Source organism: Rattus rattus, chromosome 12 (assembly GCF_011064425.1).
Source record: "Rattus rattus isolate New Zealand chromosome 12, Rrattus_CSIRO_v1, whole genome shotgun sequence".
Classification (NCBI taxonomy): Eukaryota; Metazoa; Chordata; class Mammalia; order Rodentia; family Muridae; genus Rattus; species Rattus rattus.
In genome coordinates, this window is record NC_046165.1 from 6,879,374 (window position 1) to 6,901,106 (window position 21,733).

General features: G+C 43.6%; 1 protein-coding gene across 1 annotated transcript in view; it reads left to right on the forward strand.

Moving 5' to 3' along the window:
* Uggt2 (UDP-glucose glycoprotein glucosyltransferase 2) overlaps positions 1-21,733 on the forward strand; it is a 156,685-nt gene that overhangs the window by 109,093 nt on the left and 25,859 nt on the right. The window contains exons 27-34 of the mRNA XM_032917211.1: positions 1-62; positions 5,528-5,686; positions 6,243-6,328; positions 10,235-10,319; positions 13,548-13,630; positions 18,070-18,165; positions 19,038-19,122; positions 21,044-21,226. The exon at positions 1-62 is cut by the window's left edge and continues 128 nt beyond it. Coding sequence (XP_032773102.1) covers positions 1-62; positions 5,528-5,686; positions 6,243-6,328; positions 10,235-10,319; positions 13,548-13,630; positions 18,070-18,165; positions 19,038-19,122; positions 21,044-21,226 — 839 coding nt within the window. The remainder of the gene's footprint in view (positions 63-5,527; positions 5,687-6,242; positions 6,329-10,234; positions 10,320-13,547; positions 13,631-18,069; positions 18,166-19,037; positions 19,123-21,043; positions 21,227-21,733) is intronic.

Consider the following 21,733-nt stretch of genomic DNA (forward strand, 5'->3'; position numbering starts at 1 on the left):
AAGGATGGCTGGTGGAGCCAGTACACAGCAACTGTGACCTTGACAACATTAACTTAAAGGATGTAAGTCACTGTGGGAAGTGCTGAGAGAAGGGAGCAGGGCTGTCACACATGGACACCAGCGTTTCAGCGCTTGGTCTCGGTGTGTGCTTTCCTAGATCTTACATTTGCTTCACTTCAGAATTCAGTGTCTCCCATTTCCGTTCATAAACGCCCTCGCCATGTTTATTGCTGTCTGCCGCTAGCTCAGGAAGTCTTGAGACGACAATGTAGACGGTCTGGAGAAGAAACGCGACAGTTTAGATCAACAGTGTCAAGTGCCTACTTGCTTGGCGAGTTTAGCTTCGAGAAGTTTCGTTCCAAACACATTTTGAAGGTCCTGGCTGAGAGTTGGAGAAATAAGTCTGAACAAACATGAGATAGAAAGCAGGAAAGGAACTCTGTGGCCCATTGGCTAGGCACCCCTGCTTCCCAACACTTCAGTCCAACTTCTGGAATGTAAATTTTGAGACTTCTCACCTGCGGTCACTGTCCATGGAGAAAAATGGAGAAGGGAATTTTAAAATTGTTATTGGCATCTGTTCATTGACCATGGTGAAACTAACATAAGGACATTTTCATTCAAGACTATCGTGTACTGTAGCTGTAAGGACCTCCCAGAAACTCCACTTCCTCCCCCTGTCCTCTAGGTCCTCCCTTTCTCCAGTCTGACTTCTACTTTTAAGCCATGTGTGTATAGACATATGTGTGTAATCATTTCATGAATGTATAGAAATGTAGAAACCACATGAACATTTGTCTTTGTGAGCCAAAGGACTTCCAGTACCATCCATTTCCGTCCGGATGACATAACACCATCCCTGTTCATAGCTCTCCCCCACGGCGTCCTCTGTTGGCGAATGCACAGAGGGACTTGTAACTTGGCACAGAGTAAATGTACATTGTGAGCAGTACGGCCATAAATATGATGATGTCTTCAGTCTTTCAGGAGCATACTCAGAGGCCGAGTCACATGGGCATTCTGTTTCTAGCACTTTGAAGGCTTTTCTTACTGGTTTCCAGAGTAGCTTCACATCTGAATTTCCACCATGGTGCCTACATACAGCTGCCCCAGCTTCTCCCCAGTATTCCCTGTCTGTCTTCCATGTGGAAAGCATGTGACTGGGTAGGACAGAACATCGTCCAATGGCGAGGACACTGAGCATAGGTTGTTTACTAGCCATGGGACTGGCCAGTATGGCCGCGTGCACTGACCGCTCAGTACTGTACACTTATCATCAGCCCATTTACTGATGTCACTGTTTCATGTTTCAGTAGTTAAGAGTTTTGTCCTATTCTTCATTCTAGACCTTAATCCTCTGGGAACTCTACAGCTGGTAAATTATGTATTTAGCAAAGATCCTGTCTTTTACTCAGTTGCTTCCTTTGCTGGGCAGCTTTTAAATTTCATTTAATCCCACTTGTCACATCTGGAGATGAATTCTCAGCTATGGGGTCTTTATCTGGAGTGCCTGTTTTGCTGACACCTTCCCTCCATACTTTTATGTCCATTCAGAGTATTGACTCCTATAGAAAGGGCTTTGATCCTTTTTAATTTGTTTTCTTGTTCAGAGTGAGAAATAGAACTGTAGCTTTAACTTCTGATGAGAAGACCTAATTCTCTTTTTACCATTTGTTGAAGAGGCCACTGTCCTTTCTGTAGTAGACATTGGGCTATCTTTGTCAAAAGCCATGCTGGGTTAATTCTGGGTTCTCATTGCCAGGGCTTCTTCAGCTTTTCACTCAGGATCCATTTACACCTGAGGAAATTCCATATGAGCCTGGCACCGTGTACTATAAAATAGGTGTACAAATCCACATTTACCACTCATAAGTCACAACTTTATTTTTAACTAATTTTACCACTTACTGAAGATGAAGACAAATCTGCATCCTAGTAAGATGGACGTGCTTGTTTGTTTTCTTCTTTGAGTTTTACATTGTGAGGATTCGTTCTTGTGTGTGTGAGCACATATTCCACAGCGCGTGTCTAGAGACTGGAGGACAACGTGTAAGAGTTCTCTCCGTCCATGGTTATAATTGGGGCTCTTTGCCTGATTTCTTTCCTAACAGGATTATTATTGGTACATATGAAAACTACCGAACTTTTCTGTTGATTTTTTTTCCATTCAACCATTTTTCTGAAAGCATTTGTGAGGTCTAAGGGCTTTCTGAGCAGGCTGAAAGGTCTTTTATAGAGAGGATAGCGTTGTCCACAATAGACGTAACTGACTCCCTCTCCTCCTGTTGTCTCATTGCTCAGCTAGGACTTCAGTGAGAAGCACTGATTAGAAGTGAGTGCAGACCGTATTTTCTCCCTATTTTAGTGGATATGTTTGAGTTTTCTCCAGCTAATGTAATGTTGAATATAGATTTGTTTTCTATAGAACTTAATATGTTGAGCTATGTTCCTTCTCTTCCGACTTCCTTTTCTGTATCTGTTGAGGTCAAATCATGTGACTGTGAGGAATATCTTCTATGTGTTGTTAAGAATTCTTAGACCATGCTCACCAGGGGTCGGCCTGCCCTCCTCTTCTCTGCTGTGCACAGCTCCTCCACTGTTGATGGCAGTGTAGCACGGGTTCATAAACTATGACTGGTTACCCTCCCTGTCCTGCTGTATGGAGGAGTTTGAGGACCACTGATGTGGGACTCATCACCATCTGGGTGGGAATTTTCAGGGGAGCGAAGTCTTACTGCTTCCTGCAGCTCTGTGGGTTGTTTACCCTTGTGTAGCTTTAGCGGATTGTGTGTGTCGACAGAGGAGCCCACGTCTGGGTTCCCAGGTCAGCACAGCCGTTCAGGTGACAGTGCTCCGATGTCACTGGTATCTAGTAGATCTTTTTTGTTTTTCATTTCTAATCCGTGTCTTATCTCTCCTTTGGTTAGTCACACTAATGGTTTGTCAATCTTCTTCACTTCCTCTTCAAGTATGAACTGTTTCATTTAATCTCTTGCTCTTTCCATCTCAGTCCACTCACTTCTAACTTGGTTCTGACCTCTTCCCCTCCTACTGATTAGCATCATCTTGTTTTCTGTTTTCCTAAGATTTCCTCGTTAATTTACTCGATATTTCTGTTTTAAAACTATAGGCCTGTGTTGTTAGGAGCTCCTCCCTCACTGAACTGCTTTCACTGAATCACCTAAGTTCATTTTCATTCAGTTGTAAGACGTTTTAATTCCTCTCATTTCTCAGCTGGCCACCCGTCATTCAGTGTGCTTTCCGTCCCCGTGGGCCTGTGTGTTTCTGCAGGTTTCATCCTTGATTTGTAGGGTCACTGCATTGTCATCAGGCTGAACACAGGGAACTACGCCAGCTTGCTTGTATTTGCTAAGACAGACTTTGTGTCCTAAATGTGGCATGTTTCAGAGAACACTTGATGGACTTCTGATCAGAGTGCTTATGCGTAGAACGTCCTAACGTGTCCATAGACTCTGATAAGGCTTTGTTCCGTGCTGATGCTTGCCCGTCTTTCATGTGGATGGCTTGTCTGCTTTCTGAATGTGATTCTGAAGTCATCTGCACTGTGTGAGGTGTGTCTGTGTGAGACTTGCTGTTTGTTCATTACACTGGGTACACAAAGGCTCAGCTCAGACGTTTTAAGAATTGCAGTATTCTTGTGATGTGTTGTTCTCTAATCATCATGAAGTGACCTTCTTCAATTCCCTGGAGAGAGAGAGAGAGAGAGAGAGAGAGAGAGAGAGAGAGAGAGAGAGAGAGAGAGAGAGAGAGAGAGAGTGTCTGTGTGTGTGTTTGTGTGTGTGTTTGAATTTTTATTTGCCTGAAAGGACATATTCCATCGTTGCACAGTAACATTGTGTTTATCCTTACCAGTACAAGTATGATTCTTGCAAAAAAAAAAAAATTGTTGGTTCAGGGATCTTTTCAATGACTTCTTACCTTGATTTTGATTGTCAAGAAAAGAGTTTCACAGACCTATAGGATGAAGACCCCAAGAGTCCTGTCTAGTTGAAATGCATTTCTGCTTAGTGATGACTCACATGTTGATCTTGTGTTGAGTCTGTCTTCCCGGCTTCAGCCTCTGCCCTTCCCTCCACCGATAACAGCTGCTGTGCAGCTCTTGCCTCTTGGGCCACTTCCTTCTTTTCTCCCCTCATTTCCTCCCTATCTCTTGTTGGCCTTTAAGGTATCTGATCTTGAAGTATGTATAAACTTTCTGTTACTATCTTTGGATTAAGCTATTGTTCTAACTGACAGAATAATAGGTTAAAATATACTGGATCTTTCCAAATTTTGAAGTAAGAACATTTTCAGGAACAAACTAACAAAGATACAGCACTCTCAAAAAGATTGACTGAAATTTTGGAGAAAATAGTCCTTCCTGTCTTCCTTTAAAACCATTCGAGCTTCTGTGTTTGTCATCTTCATCCTAGAGGAGGTCATGACCATGCACCTACAGTAAGAAGGCGTGAATGTTGCCTGTAGGAATTTGGTTCATACTGTCCCCATGTGTGCCTTTAGCCTAAGGACTTTGCCTTCCAGTGAAATCTCTATTGACCCATTCACATAGATTTGTGGGATTTCCCTCTAACTCATCCCTGGTGCATTCATCATAACTGCTCTGCAAAAGGAAGAAGGCTAGAACTGTGCTGTATTCATCATAAGAAAGCAACCTTTAGCTTCAAGTAAGACTAAGAAGATATAAAATGATAAAATGTATGAAGAAAGTCTTAGAAAGGAAATTTGGGGAAGGAAAGTCCCTTTTGTCTTCATGATCAGTGAGGTCTCATAATGGGGCCTAATGGAGTCTCCTAAACAGAATGAACAGTATGTGTTATTAATATAACTTTAAAGATCCAAACTAGTGAATTTATCTCAGCAGCTTCACTCAGCCCCCAAGTACTCTCTGACCCAGGCGGTCTGTGAGCTGTTCCAGTGCAGCACCCTGTCAGGCTGCCCTGTCCTCACTCACAGCCCCCTTGGCAGGTCACTGCCACACCAGTTTCATATAGAGACCACCTATCTCACAGCACTCTTACTGTGGATTCAATTAAGTCACCCAATGAAAGAACACACCACACAATAACCTCTGATCCAACTGATAGGATATAATTTGCCCATCTAGACAGTACAAAATCCTGTACACACCCATCCCTTAAAAATAGTCCTAACACCTGCATCTATGCGCAGAGAAGAATCTTAGCATCTGCTGCCATGTTCTCTCAGCACCTTCTTTTTTGCTCTGACTTCCTCTCTCTGCTTCTCCCTTCCTTCTAAAACCTCTGTACCCATCTCCCTTCCTTCTTGTCCAATGACAGGCCTTGTTTATGTTGTCTGCCTTCACCTGCTTAATGACATCAACCTACATGGGAAAGGAAAAATTAGTCATGAACTTTTGTCTGGAAAAATTAGTGGTTCACTCATGTGTCAAAGACTTGAAGTTATAAACCAAAGAATATTATCTTACTTAAGAATTATCTCATTATGTATGATTCATAGTACCCATGCCACAATATGTCTTCCACAGATTGAGAGGAGTGTTACAGCAGAGTACGAACTAGAGCATCTGCTCCTTGAAGGACATTGCTTTGACATGACCACAGAACAGCCCCCGCAGGGCCTGCAGTTCACGCTGGGCACAAGAAGCAATCCTGACGTAGTTGACACAATAGTAATGGCCAATCTGGTAAGTGTTCTAAATATTCAGTTCACGCTATTTAGCTTTGGGGGAATTTCTTAAGTTTTCTGTTAGTGAAGATAAACTCCTCTCTACTCTTAAGATTTATTTTGCTTTCATTTCTGTGATGTGTTTATATAAACATCTATATATGCAGGTCCCTATAGAGAAGATGGCATCAAACCCCTGGAGTGGGAGTCTAGGTGGCCGGGAGCTGCCCAGCTGCATGCTGAGACTCAGACCGCAGTCTGCAGCAACTTTTACTAACTACTGGACATCTCTCCAGTCCCTAATGTTGATTCTTTAAAGAAGAAATTACTTTTAAAAATTGGAAGAATTGAGTCAGGCATGATGAAGTCCTGTCTCAAAACATGGAAAAATCATACTTCTAGATGTTTTTATAGCTCTTATAAAATCTTCTTCCTTGGAATTCATCTCTAGAATGTTCTTCCTCCACCCCTAACAAATATTTTTTAGCTAATCCATTTATAATCTTTAATGAATAATTGAATAATAAATATAATAATAATATAAGTGAATAGTTTTCCCCGTTTCATCTTCAAAGGGATATTTTCAACTAAAAGCAAACCCAGGTGCATGGATACTAAAATTACGTGAAGGAAAATCAGAAGATATTTATGAAATAATTGGGTGAGTGATCCAAACCACTTTTAAAGCTTTATATGTAAATTCTTGTTTAGTGCTACATATCAGATTATCAAAATGGTAATTGCAACTATTTTGCTTAAAAACTATTAGGTCTGGTTATGTGCAGGATAACAGAAAAATGGCTTTTCAGGACATATGTATTCCATAGGATTTTAGCATAGATAACATGCACAGTAGTGAGATACTAACACACAACTGTGGCAGAAAATAAATAAAAACAAATACATAGAAGACAATGATAGGAAGGATGGTTCCTATGGCCTGCCACTTCCTCCAACTGCTCCAGCATAACCTTGAGAAATCCTTTATTTGGAATAGTAAGAAGTAAGCACAACCCTCTTTGAGGCAAAAGGGAGGGGGATGGGGTAGAATGGAGACCAGTAAGGGGGATAACATTTGAAATATAAACAAATAAAATGATTAATAAATAAAAAATAAGTAACCACAACTTTGCCCTGAACCCAAAACTCAAGCCCACCCCAAATAAACCTAGAACCTGGGGAAGCCCTCATAGCCCCAGATTTTAAGCTATGCCCAAAAACTAAGCCTCTAGACCTTGGCGTCAGATGGGTCTCACAATCCCAATATCTAGATCTGTCTAGTGTACTCAGTCTTTATGTCTGACCCACTATGAGGCCTACTCAAGATATTACTATCAGTGGACCAGTCCCTCCAAATTCAGACTCTGCTTCCAAGAGGTTGAAGAGCTGTCTACCAGGAATAACACATCGAACAAATCTGAGAACCTTACAGAAAAAGAACTACTGCCTTTCCATGATTCCAAAATAACAAATCAAGAAGCCACCACTACCATGATATACACCAGCTGGATTTCTGTGCCCAGAGCTAAGCAAATGAGCCATAAGATTTTCTGTAAAAGGTCATGTCTCAGTGGCTGTGCTTATTGAAAAAAATTAGCAAAACATCAGCATATTTCCCCCTTTCAAGTTCTAGGCCCTTTGAAAATGTATGTGTCTGTTCAGCATCATCAGCCAGAACCATAGCTGCAAGAGAGTCTAGGGAACAGCCATTGCCGCCGACACCACCAAGGAGGAGGAAGAGGAGAAAGAGGAGGAGGAAGAGGGGGAAGAAGAGGAGGAGGAAGAGGAAAAGAGGAGAGAAGAGGAAAGAAGAAGAGAAAAAGAAAGTTTAGTAAGACATTTATGCTATCTCCTCCAAGGCCCAGATAACGTAGCAGAAGGGAAATCAGAAAGAGTATGAAAGCCAGGGGTGGGGAGAAAGCCTGTGGCGTGTCATCTCCTGAGCAGTTCAGTTATTCGTTATTTTTCTGTTGCTGTGATAAAACACCATGACCAAAAGAGACTTAGGGAAAAAGTTTATTTTGGATTATAGTTCTAAGGGATAGAAGTCCAACATGGCCGGAAGCACAGCAGCTAGAGTAGGCATAGCCGCTGGAGTAGAAGCTGAGAACCCATTCCTCATCCTCTGTAAAGTACAGGAAACCCATGTTTTCCTCCTGGCCACCTAGTTTCCAACAAAAGCAACTCTGAGACTAATTACTTATTAATAAATGCCAGGCCATAAGCGTCTCTGATTGCTCTCAACTTGTTATCCTTTTTATTCTAACCTGAGTTCAGCAATGTGGCTGGTTTCCTCTCCTTGTCTTCTGCTCCTGAGAGTTCCTGGGGCAAACCTGCTTTTATTCTTTCCTGAGTTGAGCTACCTGCTGGTTTATGTCCTCAGAGGTCTGGTGGCTCTCCCATACCTCTAACTGTTTCCTAGATTCTCTATCCCTGCTGGATGTCCCACCTCCCATTTCCTGCCTCAGTTCATTGGCCATAGGCTTTTTTATCGACAGATGATGCTTATGAGAGACTCTCTCTGCAGTCCTCAAACATGAAACTGATAGAGCCGACTAGAAGAGGCTTAAGACTGTGAACTGTTAAAGTTGCTCCCAGTGGCATCCTGCCTCTAGCACACCTCCTCTCCAAACAGCACCCCCAGCTGGGACCAAACACTCCATGCATGTGTGGGGGGCATGTATTGTTCAAACCACCCCATGTGGTTACAGTCACGAACATTCAACAGCCGGATCTATATACAAATGATACGTGTGAATGGAGGAGCCCCGTAACCTTACCACACACTGCTGAATTCTTTCTACTGACTCAGGGACGTGGCGAGCTATTGTGTCAGTTGTATAGGCACAGATGACCTCACCAGGTGCCAGTGGACACTCCCAGTCCAAAGGTCTCACAGGGTCACACAGCAATTCCTAAATCCATGAATCTGAGAAAGGGACAGGTGGGGAAGAAGTGAGCTACTAAAGGAAAGGAGAAGAGAGCTGTAACAAAGATGTCGTAAGTACATATGTGAAACTGTCAAAACAGAAACTTAATTTTTTAATAAAAAATGTTTTTAGACTCCTGCAGTATCTGCTAGATTCTCATAATATACTGCACATTTCCACCACTATGGGCAATGAGGAACTCCTGGTGTGATTATTTCTTGGGTTAGACCACTCTGTTGGGCAAATTTATTGCAGATGAACATACAGATGAAATGCTTGAAATAACGCTGTTGAGATAAATTGATGATTTTATGGAATGCCTGATTTGATATAAGCAGTTTTAGGAAGTTAATTTGATTTAAATTTAATTTTGGGATGTTACAGCAGTAGTTGATAGAAAGTTTAAAGTTAGAATCTAGAATGAAGTGTGTCCCTTCCTCATAGAATGGCAAGAGCTGCATGAGGTAGAAAAAGGAGTAGAGTGAGCTCTCGTTGTAAGCACACAATTGTAGTAGCAAGGAAAATCGGCTGGAGACAAGGTAATGACTAAAGAAAGCATGTACTCTAGGTTGGTCCTGAGTTCCTAGATCTTGTGATAAAGATGTGGTAACAAGTTTCTGCCGTGCACCATAAAGAGGAAGGTTATGAATAAAGAGTAAATAATTCTATTATGAATATTAAAAGCAGAGAAGAGATGATTAGTCAGTTTAACTGATCAAGACTTCAAAGATAAGATGTATGATAGATGATGACCTATTTCTTGGTAAATACAACTTGTTGTAAGCTAAGCATAGGAAAAACTTGCTACTATAGACTTGGCTTCTTAAACATTGTTCATCAATGACAAAAGAATTTTTGCTTTAGGGTTAGGTCGAACTTGTGAAAAAAAGATAGATGGGAAAATGTTTAGTTAAGTGTAAGCTTCAAAAGAAGAATACATAAATAAATAAACCTGTTGTAATTTCCCTTTATGTAATGATTTTAATCGATTTTTGAAGACTATGTTTTTGTAGTGATTGTTTTTAGAGACTATGTAACTTGTGACTATGAGGTAATTTTCTTCTTACACAGAAAACTCTGTCTTAGGTAGTGTCAAACTCTGTCTTAGGTAGTGTCAAACTCTGTCTTAGGTAGTGTCAAACTCTGTCTTAGGTAGTATAAAATGCTAAGAAGAACAATAAAGTTGTTAGAGTCTACTTTGCTTCATCACCCAGTGTGTGCGTGTGTGCGTGCGTGCGTGCGTGCGTGTGTGTGCGTGCGTGTGTGTGTGTGTGCGTGCGTGTGTGTGTGTGCGTGCGTGTGCGTGTAACTTTCCCCCCTTTCATGTCCCTAATCATTTGCCGCCATAGGCAGCAGCCTCCACCCCCTATCTGTTGCTCTCTGAAGCAACCCCTGTTAGCTGTTATTAACACCAACCCCAATCATGGATTCCACACTCACCCTGTGATACTGAAGCTTTGACAGATAATCTTAATTTCTAGTAATAAAACCTTAATTAATTATCTAATTTTATTAGTTTAGTATATATAAATTGATCATATGACACAAACAATTTTATTGTAAAGGAACTGTTTATATAATCAGAATTATAATGTCTTCTTGAGTAACCTGTGGACATTTGTGTTCTTCTGCATTAGGCATGAAGGAGCAGACTCTGAGACTGACGTAGGCAATGTCATTGTCGTGTTAAATACTTTCAAGAGCAAGATTCTGAAAGTGCAGGTATGTGAGGCTGACGCCTTTATACACCTTAATGAGCACCATTTTCCTCTTAATTTGGTTTTTATATCAACTAAAAATTTGTTTCCTGAATTCTTGCGTCGTAACTCAGCGGAAAGAAGGAAACGTTAAGGCTATGAAGGGGAGCTTTCAGACAAAATAAATGGGGTTTGTTTTGTAGATTTTGTTATATTAGAATATTTACTATTTCTACAACCAGATAGGGCAGCACATCAGCCTCTGTGGGTGAGCCAGGGGCACAGGTTGAAAGGTTGGCCCTGAAAAGAAAAGATAACGTTTGTTCCTTAGGGACAGAGAACCGGTGTTGTATTGTTCTGGCTGGTTGGGTTCGGTTTGGTCTGGTTGTTTTGGTTTAGTTGGTTTGGTTGGTTTAGTTTGTTTTGGTTCGGTTGGTTTGGTGGTTTGGTTTGGTTTGGTTTTGAGATTGCGTCTCATATATAGCCCTGGCTGGTGCATAATTTGCTGTGTAGCCCTGGCTGACCTTAAATTCAATGAGGTCCTCCTGCCTCTGTTACCTGAGAATCTTCTGTCCCTTGTCCCTTTCCCTCCCTCATTAACCACCTCACAGAACTTTTATGTTGTTTTTAATATAGACATAGAATTTTAACAAAAACCTTTTGAAAGATGTATTATTTTTAATTACATGTGTCTGTTTCACAATCGAGGCATGTGAATGTGAGCAAATGCCTACCTGCTGAGGCAGAGGCACCGCACCCCTGCAGTTGTAGGCAGGGCAGAGGCACTGCACCTCTGCAGTTGGAGGCAGTGACAGAGGCACCGCACCCCTGCAGTTGTAGGCAGGGCAGAGGCACTGCACCCCTGCAGTTGTAGGAAGAGGCAGAGGCACCGCACCCCTGCAGTTGTAGGAAGAGGCAAAGGCACTGCACCCCTGCAGTTGTAGGAAGAGGCAGAGGCACTGCACCCCTACAGTTGTAGGAAGAGGCAGAGGCACTGCACCCCTGCAGTTGTAGGCAGGGAGAGGCACCGCACCCCTGCAGTTGTAGGCAGGGAGAGGCACCGCACCCTGCAGTTGTGGTGGGCAGAGGCAGAGGCACCGCACCCCCCTGCAGTTGTAGGCAGGGGAGAGGCACCGCACCCCTGCAGTTGTAGGAAGAGGCAGAGGCACCCCTGCAGTTGTAGGCAGGGAGAGGCACCGCACCCCTGCAGTTGTAGGAAGAGGCAGAGGCACCGCACCCCTGCAGTTGTAGGCAGGGAGAGGCACCGCACCCCTGCAGTTGTAGGCAGGGAGAGGCACCGCACCCCTGCAGTTGTAGGCAGAGGCAGAGGCACCGCACCCCTGCAGGTGTAGGCACCGCACCCCTGCAGTTGTAGGCAGGGAGAGGCACCGCACCCCTGCAGTTGTAGGCAGTTGTAGGCAGGGAGAGGCACCGCACCCCTGCAGTTGTAGGCAGGCAGAGGCACCGCACCCCTGCAGTTGTAGGCAGAGGCAGAGGCACCGCACCCCTGCAGTTGTAGGCAGAGGCAGAGGCACCGCACCCCTGCAGTTGTAGGCAGAGGCAGAGGCACCGCACCCCTGCAGTTGTAGGCAGAGGCAGAGGCACCGCACCCCTGCAGTTGTAGGAAGAGGCAGAGGCACCGCACCCCTGCAGTTGTAGGAAGCTGCACTTTTGCCCTTTCTTGTATGGCCTCCTCTTCTGCGAGGTTTCTATTTTAAATTCTAATATTATCCTTGTTATCAAAAGACGAGGGATGGAGGAAAAAGGAAGGGAGGGAGAACGGAGGGGAAATGAAAAGGAGTTTTAAACGTGGTGAGCATAGTTCCTCCTGTGAGTGAACTGGTGAGATGTGGCTGACAGACTGAGGACCTGACAGTGAGGGCAGCGTGCACAAAGCTCCCTGACGAGGAGGGCGCTGCTCCCCAGGACATGCAGCACCTAAGCTGCCATTCTGACTCAGTTTACACTGAGGCCAATACAAATTAAAATACAAGACCTACATAAAGTAATTTTCTTATAATACTACTTCATCAGCATAAGGGTGAGACATAATAAATTTCTTTCATTAGCCCAAATTTTTATCATCAAATAATCCAGGGAATTATTAACCTTCAACTGATACTAAACTAAAGCCTGATGCATGTGATATACAGCTATCTGGCATAAATATCCATACATTTCTGGAATAAGATTACAATGAACTGCAAGTCAGATTTTTCTAGAAGAAGCCAGAACATGGCAAAAACAAAAAACAAACAAAAAAGTCACATTCAGATTCCACATATGAGAATTCTTGATAAAGAGTCTGAAATGATTGTGCTTACATAAATAATAAGCATCCTTGAATATAGATTCCTATTTTTAAAAATCTAGCAGGGTTAGGAATCTATGTGATATTAGGTTTGTATTTTAAAGAGAGCCTTTGAAACTGAGGAATAGAACACAAGGCTAAGAATTCGGTGACTGGAGACTAGAGAGACTTCCCAGCAGTTAAAGGCACTTGGTGCTCTTTCAAAAGAACTGGGAGCTGTTTCCTGCACCCACATCAGTTGGTCCTAACTCCCAGTTCCAGGTTATCCAATGCCTGCTGGCCTTCTGGGTGAACTACCAGGGTGTGGCATATATATATATATGTATATATATATGTGTGTGTGTGTGTGTGTGTATATGCATGTATATATATGCATGTATAACCTCATGCAAGCACACACGCATGCATACACTCGCATACAGACACATAAATAACATTTAAAAACAATAAAATAATGTACTGGCTTGCTTGTATGTGCTCGTGGAGAGAGCAAAATGCAAGACAGATAATGACATTTTACTTAACTAGAGAAATATTCCTTTTGTCTGCAAATACCAAAGTGAGAGTCAGAGAGTAGGAAGGAGGGAGGAGCCGTTAGCACACTTGTCATAGTGTGCGAGAAACTGATAAAGTTGTTGGAGAGGGTTTTAAGAGTGTTTGTGCAAATGTACTGAAAAATAGAGAGAAATAAAAAAGGGTATTACCACAGGAAGAGGAAGGAGAACTATCATTACAAAGAATAAATAATTCTCAAGCCAGTAGTAAGTTGGTAAAATCTTAGACCCAAGCAGAAGTGTGTTTGTCAGCACAGAAGTCACTACCGTTTCTTACGCAATTTTGTTTCTGCAGAATTGATGCATTTCTAAAGGTTTCTTGTTTTATATGGCATAGTTTATAATTAACCAGTTAAATTCTAAATGTTCTCTTCACCATGTTATCCAGGTAAAGAAAAAATCAGGTAAAATTAAAGAAGATGTCCTTGCTGATAAACATGAAGATAGAGGCATGTGGGATTCAATTAAAAGGTAATTATCAATAACTGGAAATACTTTAATGACATAACTCGATTGATTAATGAGGAAACTCGCAGGTAACAAAGATCTAAGTAAATAAAGCACAGACTCTCCCTCCTCTCCCAGGAGCCGTAAGAGAGAGACATAAATGCTGACATAAAACCCGGAGCTGGCTGGAGAGAGGCTGCTGGGGTGAGAGGAAGAGAAGAGAGCAGTGAGCACAGTGTGTGCGTGCATAAAGTACCCAGAGATTGATGGCATTTACAGAAGGAAAACCTGGAGCTATAAAATAGCTGAAAGCGTGTGTGTGTGTGTGTGTGTGTGTGTGTGTGTGTGTGTGTGTGTGTGTACCCAAGATCACGACTGGTGGACCTTGAGAGTGGAAGCAGGAATAGACAGCTAGGTTCTGAGAGCCCTCAGGCAGCAGTGAGCGCAGCAATACACTCTGGAGGCAGTTTCAGTGGGCGGCTCATTTTAATGGAGAAAGCAAAGGCTGTTTAAACCTTTAGGGGTGAGTAGGGGCTATTGCTGCTGTTGGGGTGAGGGTACATCATTCATTGGCTTGGGCCAGAGCACTGGGGATGCCTCATCTGCATAAGGAATTTCAGGTGCTTCTGGACATGACCTTATAAGAGGAAAAGAAGTTTAACCTGGGTACCAGGCTTTGTGACCTCCTCCAGTGGGCAAAGGTGGGGACACCAGGCTGTGTGCACCAGAACATGCAAGCCTGAAGTGGGGGTGGTGATCCTGCTCCTGCCAATCTCAGGATGAGAGTTCCAGGGTTTGTACACACCACCACCCGACTCTTGCTCCAGGCATACTCCTCCCGGTCCCATGGCTCCCTGACTCCACGTACATATACATGCATGTGTGCATACATGTATCTCCAGCTGGAGGAACCGCAGGAAAGACCTCCCAGAGTATGGCTAAGATTCTTCCTACAGGAAAGAGGATGTTCACAGGTCGTCGTAGAGTGAAGGTACCTTGTTAGTTGAAGAAACAGTAGGTGTGATCAAAGAGCAGAAGGTCGTCCAGATGGCTGTCACATGCTGTGTGATAGGACATGTGTGAGGCATGAGGTTAGTTTAGGGCGTTGGGTGTAGTTCTGCAGTAGAACGCTTACCTAGGATGTGTGAAGCCCCAGGTCAATCTCCAGCACCACAAAGGGGCAAGAGGGTGACCAGGAAGAGAGGGTTTGGTTCATAGAATCCAATACTATGTCTAGACATGACAGTGTCATGTGATGGTCTGGTCTGGAAACTTTGTCCATCTCTTAATTCTTCTCCTCCTCTGCCTCCTGTTTCCAGGGAGATTTTTTAAAATAAAGTTTTACTGTCCAATGGAGAGCAGTTAGCTCTTTGCTAAAATACCAACAAAAGTTCCACAGCTAATCCAGTGCCAAACCATCACCAGGTTTCCCAGGCTGAACTGCATCCTGCAACTGTCCATGGTTGGGTCAGATGCTGTCCTCCAGAGCCTAGGACAGGCCTGTCCCACATGGACCTCCTACAGTGAAAATGGAGGAAGAGTGGTTCCTCAAAAACACCAACTTGCAGCTAGATTGGGAAAGGAAGGCGGGCTACAAAGGAAGTTGTTTGGTATAGATCCATTCTATGGAGAGTCTGTTGTAGAAATGTGAACCTTCTCTCATTTTGTTCTGTTGCTGTGAAACATCATTATCAAGACTCGAGGAAGGAAGGGCTCCTTCCTAGCACTGCCAGGCCACAGTCCGTCATAAATGGAGCAGGGCAGGAGCTCACACAGGAGCTTGAAGCTGAAACCATGGAGGAACACAATTTGCCGTTTTGTGTTCATGTTAGCCAGCCTTCAGGTCTTCCTGTGTGAGGAATGGCACTGCCCACAGTGGGTGGGGTCCTTTTATATCAAATAATAATCAAGATTGTACCCCGTAGACATGCCCACAGGCCAGTCCTTCGATTGAGACTCTGTATTTAGATGACTATAGTCTGTGACAAGTTTACAGTTAAAGCTAACTAGAACAGAACTTTATTCGAGTTTATAAATGTAAACTTTTGGTCATCTTGATCAAAGATAAGAAACTTTAAGCCAAATAGATTAACATCCTAAATAAATTTTATTGTCATGCGGTTAGAAGCACTTCCGCCATTTTGGATTTGGCCCAATTCGTGTCTCTTTTTCTATGGCCTACTCTATGTTAACTAGAATTGTATTACTCTCCCATGTAGCCACTCTCTTTTCAGAAATTACAGGAAAAGGGGTTGCAGAATATTTCTAAATTTACTGTTATTGTTGCATGCACGTGGGTGCTTCCCCCTAGTATATCTGCACACTATGTGACCCCTGCAAAGGCCAGAGCAGGTGCTGGGTCCCCGAGATGGAGTCTCAGGCACTTGTCACTTGCCATGTGGATGCTGGGAACTGAATCTGGATCTGCTGCCAGAGTAGCCAGTGCTCTTGTCCTGACATGACTTTCTTTTTTTGTTTTAAAGATTTTATTTTATGTATGTGAGTACACTGTAGTTGTCTTCAGACACACCAGAAGAGGACATCAGATCCCATTACAGATGGTTGTGAGCCACCTCGTGGTTGCTAGGATTTGAACTAAGGACTTTAGGAAGAGCAGTCAGTGCTCTTAACCACTGAGCCATCTCTCCAGCCCCTGATATGACTTTCTAACCCCAAGAAAAAACATGTTTTATAAAAGAAGTACTTTTGGGGGTTGGGGATTTAGCTCAAGTGCAAGGCCCTGGGTTCGTTCCCCAGGTCCGAAAAAAAAAAAAAAAAAGAAAGAAAAAAAAGAAGTACTTTTCAAATCTCAGTCACTATCAGTAATATACTTATATAAAACTTAGATTTTTGAGTTATATAAAATAATCAGCATTTGATATATATAATGGATATCCCACATTAATTCATTCAGTTCTTTTGAATTTTTTTTGCATTTTTTGTTTGCTTATCTGGTTTCATTGTTTTCTGTTTGTTTGTTTTTCTCCTCACATTCGGATCATGGTTCCCCTCCCTCTACTCCTCCCAGTCTCTCCCCACCTCCTCTCCCATCTGAGCCACTCCCTTTCTGTCTCTCATTAGCAAACAAACAGGCTTCTAGGGGGATGACAGTAATGAAACAGAAACCTAACACAGAGGAATTAGACAAAACAAACAGCCCAAGAGCAGACACAGGAACACAGCCACTCATTCACACACAGAGACCCACTCAGGCTGCGTGCCACTGCCGCCGCCCCCTCTGTGAACTCTGTGAACTCCTGTGAGCTTTGCCCTGCTGGATCAGCGGTCTGCTCTCTCAGTGTCCTCCGTCCTCTCTGCCTCTGAGACTCATTGTTTTCTCTTCAGACAAGTTCTCTCACTCACTGTGTGGCAGAGGCAGCCCTTGAACTCATGGCCATCTTCCTAAGCAGTCACTTTTTTAAAAAAGGAGTGTGTGTCATGCTCCCGAGTGTGTGTGCATGTGTGTGTGCATGCGTGTGCGTGCGCGTGTGTGTGAGTGTGTGTGTGTGTGTGTGCGTGAGTGTGTGTGCGTGTGTGTGCGTGAGTGTGTGTGCGTGAGTGTGTGTGTGCGTGCGTGTGTGTGTGTGTGCGTGTGAGTGCGTGTGAGTGTGTGTGCGCGTGCGTGCGTGCACCACAGGTGTACAGTGTTCTCAGAAGGAAGGAGTCAGATTCCATGAAGCTGGAGTTATGGGTGATTGTAAGTTACCCAGTGTGGGAGCTGGGAACTGAACTCAATAGAGAAGCAGGACGTGCTCCAGCCCACCAAGTAGTAACTTTTGTGTGTGATATTAGATCTGCACAGAGTCAGTCACACTCCGTCCATCAGTATCAGGGTTGTTTTCTGAGGCAGGGTCTCTCACTGACCAGAGCTCGCTGTGTTCCAGACTTGCAAGCACCAAGCCCCCAGGTTCTGCTTTCGCTTCTGCCCAACCCTGGGATCCCATTGCTTTACCTGGCCAGGGGATCCAAGCCCAGGTCTTCATAGAGCAGAGCAGGCACCGTGCCCATTGATTGAATCTTTTTCTCAACCTCTGTAGGCATTTTTAAATAATGTTTTAGAGGAGCGAGCGTGCCCCATGACCAACATTCACATTCCGGCTCTAGTCCCAGAAACCCTGTTGTCCATAACTAACATTTCTGCTTCCTGAATTGTCTTCCCAGAGTACCAATCCCATTTAGGATCCAGTACATGAGGTACGAACATGGCAGGCCGTACTCCATTCTCAGTTCTCAAGAACCCTCAGAAGTCACAAAGTATCACCTAAATATGGAGAATGGAAAAAGTTTGATTTCGTCCCATGTCAAACTTCAAATGAGACCATCACATTTAATATAAATATCTCATGGTTGTCAGCACAGATGGTTATTAATATAAGAGTTCTTTGATGCATATTGTTTACATGTATACACTTGTAATATATGATGTACTAAGTGTATCCACCGTCCTGTGTTTTTATTGCAAGCTTCACAGAAAGTCTGCAGAAAGATGGCAAAAAGGACAACAACATCCTAAACATTTTTTCAGTTGCCTCTGGCCATTTATATGAGCGGTTTCTACGGTAAGTGAGCAGTTTCTAAGACTGTCGGAAAGTTACACATCCACGCAGCTCAGAATTCAACAAAATGAAAGAATGAACTTCCAAAGGAAGTGAGCTTTCTCCCTGTTCCCGCCATGGTATTAGCCTGCCCTCATTCCGGCCATTATTATCGTTACTTATACGTTTTGCCAGAGGCCCCTAAAGGAGCAAGTGCACTGTTTCTGTAAGTTCTTCTTATTAATAAATATTACCGAGGCATGCACTAGCGAGCACTGCTTCTTACATGTAAGTTTTAAAATAACTCACAGTTTGTTTGGTTTGATTTAGAATAGTTTTCATTAATGTTAGAAAAATGCATTGTATTTAACAAGATGATAAATAAGAAAAATATATACAGTAAATTTTCCCTTCCCCATGAAGGAATATCATATTTGCAAAAAGAAGGAAGTCAGATAGGAGAAGAAGATAGTATTCAAAATTCAAAGATTATTTTTCAGAGTTTATATAGAAGGATCACACAGAATGCCTCAGAAATACTTGAATTATGGTCCTGATGATTTAAAGAGTACTTTCAGGGTGCTTGACTCTTCTTTGCTGAGAGGCCTTGATAAAGCAGCCATATGGTGGATGTCCAGCCCTTCCTCTTGAAAGGCCTCCTGTGTATCACACAGACACAGCCAGAACTGGGCGTTAGCTCAGTACTGACCACCTCACAGGAGCTTGGCGACATTTGCATCCTTAATCCTTACACACTGCGTATCGTAACACCATAATGTTGGAAAGTGTTCCACTTTAATTCTGCATAATTCACAGTGTGCATTCATACTTCATCACGGAAAGGCCTTTGAAAGGTTGGAGGTTACCTTAGATTTGTTTTCTTGTCTTTTGCGTAGGATTATGATGCTTTCTGTTCTGCGGAACACCAAAACACCAGTGAAGTTCTGGTTTCTGAAGAATTACCTCTCGCCAACATTTAAAGTAAGCACGGTGCTATTTTACAGTGTGGCTGACGCTTGACACTAAATTCTTTGTTGCCACTGTAATCTCTTCAGAGGTTTTCCTCTTCAGTGTGAGGATTTTAGTGTGTGTTCACCAGATGCGGCATGGGGATAGGAAGCCTATGGACCGAGATGACACAGTCACCGTGTTGTCCTCACAGATGACAGCAACCTTGCTGCACTTCGTGGCAAAAATAATAATAATAATAATGCCTGTTCAAAATAGTGTTTTCCTTCTGAGGTGCTTTTTCTCTCAGTTTCTTCTTTGGAAGATGCTTTCGTGCAACAGCAACACTGACAAGTGCACAGCACCCCCAGTGCCTGTGGCTTTGGTCCACTCTCATTAGAACACGGTTCCTCAGTAGCAGGACCTCCCTCCAGCCCACAAGGTCACTGTACCAGCTACCTGTCTGCCACAGCTCTACAGCAGCAAGTCTGTTGTGCTGGAGAAGCAAGGCAGCAAGCAGTGGATGTGGCTGGGGCAGGCGGGTGAGCCACAGGTTTGAAGCGGGTGAGCCACAGGTTTGAAGAAGAGAGGTCACCGCTTGAAGTGGCACAAGCCTTTAAACACTGCAAGCCACCTCCTGTGACGTACTTCCTCCAAGAGACACATCTCCTAAGCTCCCAAACTGCAGACATGTGACTCTAGGTCATCTTAAAACCTCCACAGACACCTGACTTCCCTCACCGACTGCTAACGCTCTCTTGTCACTGTGAAAGCCACAGGCCACTCATCTGTCACTCTGTCCTCACCTCCATCTTCCCCCCTGGCTCTGCCTTCTGAAGTGAACAACAATTTCATTTCCTTTTCTACCATCATCTCTAAGCTGTAAGGTTTTGGGGAGCACGATTTAGGTGGTATTGGGGGTTGCCACTCACAGCATCCACAGCATATAGCTATGTGCTGTGTGGATTTTTTTAATATGTATTGTTGAATATTTGAATTTTTCTAATTGCTTCGTACGCTTTATATGAACAAAATTACTTCCAGCAGCTGTCTAAGCCATATTTCAATATTTTAATACATAGATAAAATAGATCCTTATAGAATTAAGAAAATAATTCTTTATATGTAAAATACTTTAAATTTCCAGTATTTAAAAAATCAGATAAATGATCAAACATTGCCTTTAGGCTCCATTCCCCTGCTGTTCCCAGAGGGTACAGTCCCTGAGAGTACAGGAAGGCCCTGAGGAGGCAAGAACTGGAGGGGGTTATGGAGGGGAAGTAGGGAAGGGCAGGGGAGGGTAGGGGAGGGTAGGGGAGAACAGGGGAGGAGGGAGGGCAGTGGAGGTACTGGAGACCTCAGCCAACAGGTGAGCCCAGTGAGAAACAGGTTAACTGGGGAGAGCAGTGGCTACTTTAACCTTTGGGAAGTGGAGAGAGGCTTTGGGGGTCAGTGTGCTGGGGCTTTGGTGCCTAGACTGCTTCATTGACATTAGGGGAGTTCCAGGTGCTGCCTGACCGGACAGATAAGGAGAGGAGTTTAACCTGGTGCCTCTACCTCACCTCATCTGGTGGCTGCAAAGGTGGGAGTACAGGAGTAGGACTCTTGTGCCTGGGACATGCAGGCCCAGGGCAGGCAGGGAGTAGCCCTCACTCCTGCTGCTTAGGAGACCACATGTCCAGGGTTAAACATGACTGGACCACACGCCTGCTTGGGACCAGCTTCTCCCTGTTCCCTGGTTCCCAGGCCCCACACAGCATCTGATCCACTAGCCACCTGGTTCCAAACAGGAAGTGATCAAGGGGAGGTTTGTGTGTTGCACTCTTACTCCTGTACACACGCCCGTTCAGTTCGGGAACACGTTATTCGAGGAGTGTATAGGCCGTCTCCCATTAGTTTATAGTGGTTCACAGTAAACTTCTTCTGAACGGAATTGTTTGTTATGTGTGTTTAGGAGGTGATCCCTCACATGGCTAAGGAATATGGATTCCAGTACGAGCTTGTCCAGTACAAGTGGCCCCGCTGGCTTCACCAACAGACCGAAAAGCAGCGAATCATTTGGGGCTACAAAATCCTTTTCCTCGATGTCCTTTTCCCACTGGCTGTGGACAAAGTCATATTTGTTGATGCTGACCAGGTAAAAAGAGTAATTACTTTTATGCTGAACTTGCTTTGCATCTAACTGAACATGAACACAGGGATTTACATTGCTCATTTACTGTCACTGTTGCTTCTTAAACATACAAGACATGACTTGTTATATCCACTAAGTACCTTGCGCTTACCAACACACTGGCAGAACATCGGCAGACTTGAGGGTGTGACAAGAAGTGTAGGACATGGCAGTTCCTATCTGAAACAGCCATTATTGTCGTGTAGTTTGGCAAGTAAAAGCAAGACGTGTGTGTATTAATCGTTATAAAACGGTTGCATGCACCTGTGCGGGGGTGAGGGCGTTTTCTTCTGAGCTGCTGTCTTGCTGGGATGAGAAGTGTAGCTTTGAACATGACCCTTCTGTCCTGGGCCCACTATCAACAATTTAACAGTGAAGCCGTCAAGTTTCCATATGTCTGTAACTTACTTAAAGAAAGGCTCTAAATTTGGGTAGAAAAAAATTAAAAGCCACCTTAATTTCAAACCCTGT